Genomic DNA, 7,589 nt, shown 5'->3' on the forward strand with positions numbered 1-7,589 from the left:
GGAGAGAATTACAGCATATTGCATGCCTCGCGCAAACAGCCATTGCAAGACGGGAATCTGATTGGTTTTGATTGACGTAATGCCCAGCCTTGCCTGGCCGCGCCTGTGAATAATTCTGGTAGTTAAGACCGCCCAAATCCCGTTTGCGCAGGCATTATGGGGCGCAGATGATTTTGGCACAGCTCTAATTTGCGCCTGCGTCACCTGCCGTGAACGTTTCCGCATCCCCGCCGAGAATTGCATCCCCAACATATTTCGGGGCTGTTTTAACTTAGAAATCAGGGAGGTCACGTCTACCAGACAATTATATTACTTTTAAACAGTTACATTTCTGTATAAATCATTACAAGTATGCTCCCGTGAGGTGGGGATGCTTTTTTTTTTTTTTTTGCTGCTCGGCGGGGGAGCAAAACTCGGCAGAACACCTGGCGGACGGCGCAAGGCGGAATGCTATCTTCCGTGCCTTAAGGCGCTTGCGCAAACAGGTGCGCAAGCGCTATTAGGGGACAGCGCGCCTGTCGGAAGATAGAGCCCGAATAGTCTTAAATGTCATGTAACTGCATCTGGTAACGACCAGAGAGAAACCACATGACTGTGCAGTTGGTGTTTCTATCTGTCTGTCTCTTACTTGAAGATCACGAGAGAGTTAAAAACTCACCATCCTCAATGAACAGGTAACAACAACTAGACAGGAAAACCAGTCGGCTGCTCTTGGAGGCAGATGATGCTCTCCAAAAAAGCTTTTACTGAAGCAGTAAAAACCAGCATGCCTTCATCGAAACACGCTGGTTTTTACAAGGTGGGAGAGCTGGGATGGCCTTTTTGCTGCATCAAGAAAGATCTCCTTTCAGAGCATCTATCTACCCCCTCCCCCCCCCCCATTTAAATTTAAGCAAAAGAGTATGAGGTCATTTATATGTTCAGAAAGTCTCCTAAAATCCGACCCTTCCGAGGCAGCTGGATTCGCAGGAGATCGCGAGATCACGATCACATGACAAATCCACCTTGCCACGCTCCAATCTGTTGGTTTGAATCCGAACCACCAGTGGTTCAACCAATCAGCTTCCGGAGGCAGTTACGGGCGGGAACTGGGAAGAGAGCCCGTGATGAGACGTGATAGACAGACGGTTCAGCCAATCACCTGCCAGGTATTTTTCGAAAGTGCCCGCCCTTTGAAAACGTTTTCCCCGAGCCACTCGTTCCCAGGTGGTTACGTGAAAACAAACCATCTGGCAGCGTCGGATGCCTAAAATCCTGGGGTCTTTGAAATCGGGGGTCGACTTGAAATCTTTCTCTTTATCAAATATATAGGATCAACTTCGAAATACTACCCACCACTTACAAAGCCCTTAACAACCTGCCCCCCCCCCGCCCCCCACCTCTCCGATCTCCTCCCCTGCCACGCCCCCCACTCGCAGAAAGTTATGTTAATCACGATCCACACGCCATTCCATTTGGTGGCTGTAATGCAACATAACGTTGTTTGCCAGCGGCTATAAAAGTCAAGAAGAAGAAATAGACTTCCACTCAGGCCCAGGCATGTCTTTTGCTTGATTTTTTTTAGCAGCATTTACTTGTACTTTTTACTTTCAATACTTAAGTACATTTAATATCAGAATATTACTTTTGATACTTAAGTACAGAAAATATCAAGTACTTTAAGACTTTTACTCAAGTAATATTCTAATGAGTGACTTTGACTTTTACCAAAGTCTTTTTCTGGGAAGATATCTTTACTTGTACTCAAGTATGGTTTTCGAGTACTTTATACTCCACTGAATTTTCCCCACATGCTTACTCTCCGAGACTGTTGTTTTTCATTGAATCAAGCCAAGCGTTACTGTAGTGACTACAGAAACTACAGTGTAGTCCAACAGGATGGAGCGTTACTCTAGTCCCTACAGTCGTTACTGTAGTGACTACAGAAACTACAGTGTAGTCCAACAGGATGGAGCGTTACTGTAGTCACTACAGTCGTTACTGTAGTGACTACAGAAACTACAGTGTAGTCCAACAGGATGGAGCGTTACTCTAGTCCCTACAGTCGTTACTGTAGTGACTACAGAAACTACAGTGTAGTCCAACAGGATGGAGCGTTACTCTAGTCCCTACAGTCGTTACTGTAGTGACTACAGAAACTACAGTGTAGTCCAACAGGATGGAGCGTTACTCTAGTCCCTACAGTCGTTACTGTAGTGACTACAGAAACTACAGTGTAGTCCAACAGGATGGAGCGTTACTGTAGTCACTACAGTCGTTTCTGTAGTGACTACAGAAACTACAGTGTAGTCCAACAGGATGGAGCGTTAAGCTTGAATTATGCTCACCCTGCCGTGAAGGGCGCGTGGGTGGAGCGCGGGCCGGGCGCGTCAAATGACGTAAATTTGTTGGGCGTGGTTATTCGCTAGCTCCGTCGGGCGCTCGCCTTGTGCATGATTTTTTTTCTAACAGCGCAAGCTTCTCTCCAAACATGGCCGCTTTCAAGTCACTGAGCCCTGAACACTGAGCTGTGTTTTCGCCACATTTCTTGACCCATGTGGTAGGCTATAAACTTTGATTTGCAACTGTTCATTTTTAGTAATTTCACCAAGTAAATGTGTTGTGTTGAGAGCATTATTGAGAGAGATTAAAAGCATCACAGAGTAGGCAATCAGGGCTGAGAAGTAAAACGGCTATTCAGTAAAAACAAGTTTGGTGATTCCTTTATGTGCTGATGTGGGGTCGTTTGAGAGTGAAAGCGCACTCAGTACTGCACATAATAGCATTTCATTGCGACTTTTCCACGGGCTGTTCTCACTATTTACCATTGTACAATACATACTGATCACTTTCTGAGTATAATGGCATCAACCCCAGCGCGGGGTCTGCACGGAGACTCACGGGGCCACACCCCCAACGAGCTTGGTCGAGTATAATTCAGCCTTTACTGTAGTCAGTACAGTCGTTACTGTAGTGACTACAGAAACTACAGTGTAGTCCAGGCCTATTCAACTGGCGGCACGCGGGCCGGATACGGCCCGTTTGAATTTTGATCTGGCCCGCCAGAGTTTGATATTAAAAAAAAAAAAAAAAAAAAAAATTTGGGTGGGGGACAAAGATCTATGACTGGCCCGGGAGAAGCTTTTTTATTTCATTTTCCCTTGTTTGTTACATTACAGTGTTTGATTTTCATCATAATCTGGTTTTCCATAATAATAATAATAATAATAAGTTCAGTGTTTATGCCTGTGTTGCTGTCTGTTGTAGTGTAAAACGACTAAAGGGAGAGCAGGTGGTTACATGAAAGTGAGTGAGAAAAGGAGAAGATACTGAATAATGACATCACAACAGTATAATCCTAATGTTAATTTAAAATGAAATATTCTTCTAAATATGGATAAAAGTCCAAAAAACATCAAAAAAATTTGCCCGATCCATTCCCCTACTTAATAATAGTTCCAGCACGGCTGCGAAAATGTGGTGGCGGGTTGTGTCAAGTGTACCTATAATGGCTCGGGGTCCGGCCCCCGGCCCCTTAGGTTTCTGACAATGTGGCCCCCTGAACAATTGAGTTGAATAGCCCTGGTGTAGTCTAACAGGATGGAAGTCTTTCACACTTACTGATTTCCCCGGCGAGCCCATCAGTCCTACAACGCCCGGATCTCCAGTGTTTCCCTGGAAACACACAGAGGGACATGTCCATAAATGACTTCATTTTGCCCAGACAAGTGCTATACAGAAATGGCTATAATAATTGCAGTAGTCATAGTAGACGTAATAGTAGTATATTATTGTTATTAATTACACAAAATATATAACTATTAAAGGAACACTCCGCCCATTTTCAACCAGCTTTGTATCATTAGAACATCAGTAGTATATCAGAAAACTGTAAACGGTCTTGAAGTCTGTCATTTAATTTGACAGTTATTGAGTGTTAAAGTACATCACTGGTCCACACTAACTCAAATTAATAACTCATTAACTCAAATCAACTCTCAATAACTGTCAAACTAGATGAATGATGAATAGTTTGACAGTTATTGAGAGTTGATTTGAGTTAATGAGTTATTAATTTGAGTTAGTGTGGACCAGTGATGTCACTGGTCCACACTTTAACACTCAATAACTGTCAAATTAAATGACAGACTTCAAAAACCGTTTACAGTTTTCTGATATACTACTGATGTTCTAATGATACAAAGCTGGTTGAAAATGGGCGGAGTGTTCCTTTAATATGATTACATTTTAACATACCGCGTTCACTACTAGTTTGTCATGTTTTGTGTCTCCCCCCCCCCCCCCCCCCCCCCCCGTCCCTTTTTTTAAAAGTCTCTCCATATGTGATGCTATCATCTGGTTGTCGTAGTTGTCTTTGTACGTGTTGTTAGCATCTACAATTTGCATAAAAGTATACATAATAATGGGTTATTATCATACCTTCACGCCACTGACACCTTTTGGTCCATAAGCACCTGGCAAACCCTGCATGAAGAAAGATCCCGTCAGAAAACGACTAAGGCGGAATTATGAAGAATCAAGAGAGGTTGTGGGGGTCAAAGGTCGTACTCACAGGAAGGCCTTGGAGGCCGGCGTCACCTGGAGCCCCGTTCTTCCCTGGAATCCCCTGACAAGCACAGACACAACTGACACGTCAGACTGACAAGCACAGACACAACTGACACGTCAGACTGACAAGCACAGACACAACTGACACGTCAGACTGACAAGCACAGACACAACTGACACGTCAGACTGACAAGCACAGACACAACTGACACGTCAGACTGACAAGCACAGACACAACTGACACGTCAGACTGACAAGCACAGACACAACTGACACGTCAGACTGACCAGCACAGACACAACTGACACGTCAGACTGACAAGCACAGACACAACTGGCACGTCAGACTGACAAGCACAGACACAACTGACACGTCAGACTGACAAGCACAGACACAACTGACACGGCAGACTGACCAGCACAGACACAACTGACACGTCAGACTGACAAGCACAGACACAACTGACACGTCAGACTGACAAGCACAGACACGACTGACACGTCAGACTGACAAGCACAGACACAACTGACACGTCAGACTGACAAGCACAGACACAACTGACACATCAGACTGACAAGCACAGACACAACTGACACGTCAGACTGACAAGCACAGACACAACTGACACGCCAGACTGACACAACTGACACATCAGACTGACAAGCACAGACACAACTGACACGTCAGACTGACAAGCACAGACACAACTGACATGTCAGACTGACAAGCACAGACACAACTGACATGTCAGACTGACAAGCACAGACACAACTGACATATCAGACTGACAAGCACAGACACAACTGACATGTCAGACTGACAAGCACAGACACGACTGACATGTCAGACTGACAAGCACAGACACGACTGACATGTCAGACTGACAAGCACAGACACAACTGACATGGCAGACTGACAAGCACAGACACAACTGACACGTCAGACTGACAAGCACAGACACAACTGACATGTCAGACTGACAAGCACAGACACAACTGACACGTCAGACTGACAAGCACAGACACAACTGACACGTCAGACTGACCAGCACAGACACAACTGACATGTCAGACTGACAAGCACAGACACAACTGACACGTCAGACTGACAAGCACAGACACAACTGACACGTCAGACTGACAAGCACAGACACAACTGACACATCAGACTGACAAGCACAGACACAACTGATACGTCAGACTGACAAGCACAGACACAACTGACACGTCAGACTGACAAGCACAGACACAACTGACACGTCAGACTGACAAGCACAGACACAACTGACACGTCAGACTGACAAGCACAGACACAACTGACACGTCAGACTGACAAGCACAGACACAACTGACACGTCAGACTGACAAGCACAGACACAACTGACACGTCAGACTGACAAGCACAGACACAACTGACACGTCAGACTGACAAGCACAGACACAACTGACACGTCAGACTGACAAGCACAGACACAACTGACATGTCAGACTGACAAGCACAGACACAACTGACACGTCAGACTGACAAGCACAGACACAACTGACACGTCAGACTGACAAGCACAGACACAACTGACACGTCAGACTGACAAGCACAGACACAACTGACACGTCAGACTGACAAGCACAGACACAACTGACACGTCAGACTGACAAGCACAGACACAACTGACATGTCAGACTGACAAGCACAGACACAACTGACACGTCAGACTGACAAGCACAGACACAACTGACACGTCAGACTGACAAGCACAGACACAACTGACACGTCAGACTGACAAGCACAGACACAACTGACACATCAGACTGACAAGCACAGACACAACTGATACGTCAGACTGACAAGCACAGACACAACTGACACGTCAGACTGACAAGCACAGACACAACTGACACGTCAGACTGACAAGCACAGACACAACTGACACGTCAGACTGACAAGCACAGACACAACTGACATGTCAGACTGACAAGCACAGACACAACTGACACGTCAGACTGACAAGCACAGACACAACTGACACGTCAGACTGACAAGCACAGACACAACTGACATGTCAGACTGACAAGCACAGACACAACTGACACGTCAGACTGACAAGCACAGACACAACTGACACGTCAGACTGACAAGCACAGACACAACTGACACGCCAGACTGACAAGCACAGACACAACTGACACGTCAGACTGACAAGCACAGACACAACTGGCATGTCAGACTGACAAGCACAGACACAACTGACACGTCAGACTGACAAGCACAGACACAACTGACACGTCAGACTGACAAGCACAGACACAACTGACACGTCAGACTGACAAGCACAGACACAACTGACACGTCAGACTGACAAGCACAGACACAACTGACACGTCAGACTGACAAGCACAGACACAACTGACATGTCAGACTGACAAGCACAGACACAACTGACACGTCAGACTGACAAGCACATACACAACTGACATGTCAGACTGACAAGCACAGACACAACTGACACGTCAGACTGACAAGCACAGACACAACTGACACGTCAGACTGACAAGCACAGACACAACTGACACGTCAGACTGACAAGCACAGACACAACTGACAAGCACAGACACAACTGACACGTCAGACTGACAAGCACAGACACAACTGACATGTCAGACTGACAAGCACAGACACAACTGACACGTCAGACTGACAAGCACAGACACAACTGACACGTCAGACTGACAAGCACAGACGCAACTGACATGTCAGACTTTGTACGTGTTGAATGTGACTGTTTTGAAGCTGTACTCGGACCTTCAGCGGTTTTCATCTCTTTATCTCATCTTCAAGGTCGCCGCGCCTTAAACATCAAATTCAAGGACTCAACACGGCCCAGTTTGAGATCAGATCAAGGTCCATGACGGTTACATCGCGGCATGTTGACACTGAGAACTAGCAGGCTTTACAGAAGCTCACAGACAACAATTAAAACGCGAGAGAGGCTCGAGTGTGTCAACACTTCTTAACTGTGCCGTGTCCAATCTACTGACGTTAAG

General features: G+C 46.0%; 1 protein-coding gene across 1 annotated transcript in view; it reads right to left on the reverse strand.

The window, feature by feature from the left end:
* col9a1a (collagen, type IX, alpha 1a) overlaps positions 1-7,589 on the reverse strand; it is a 74,070-nt gene that overhangs the window by 26,630 nt on the left and 39,851 nt on the right. The window contains exons 19-21 of the mRNA XM_083635716.1: positions 4,553-4,606; positions 4,420-4,464; positions 3,601-3,654 (exon numbers count right to left, since the gene is read on the reverse strand). Of these exons, the coding sequence (XP_083491842.1) occupies positions 3,601-3,654; positions 4,420-4,464; positions 4,553-4,606 (153 nt within the window). The remainder of the gene's footprint in view (positions 1-3,600; positions 3,655-4,419; positions 4,465-4,552; positions 4,607-7,589) is intronic.

This window comes from Poromitra crassiceps (assembly GCF_964638095.1).
Source record: "Poromitra crassiceps genome assembly, chromosome: 4".
In the NCBI taxonomy this organism is placed as follows: Eukaryota; Metazoa; Chordata; class Actinopteri; order Beryciformes; family Melamphaidae; genus Poromitra; species Poromitra crassiceps.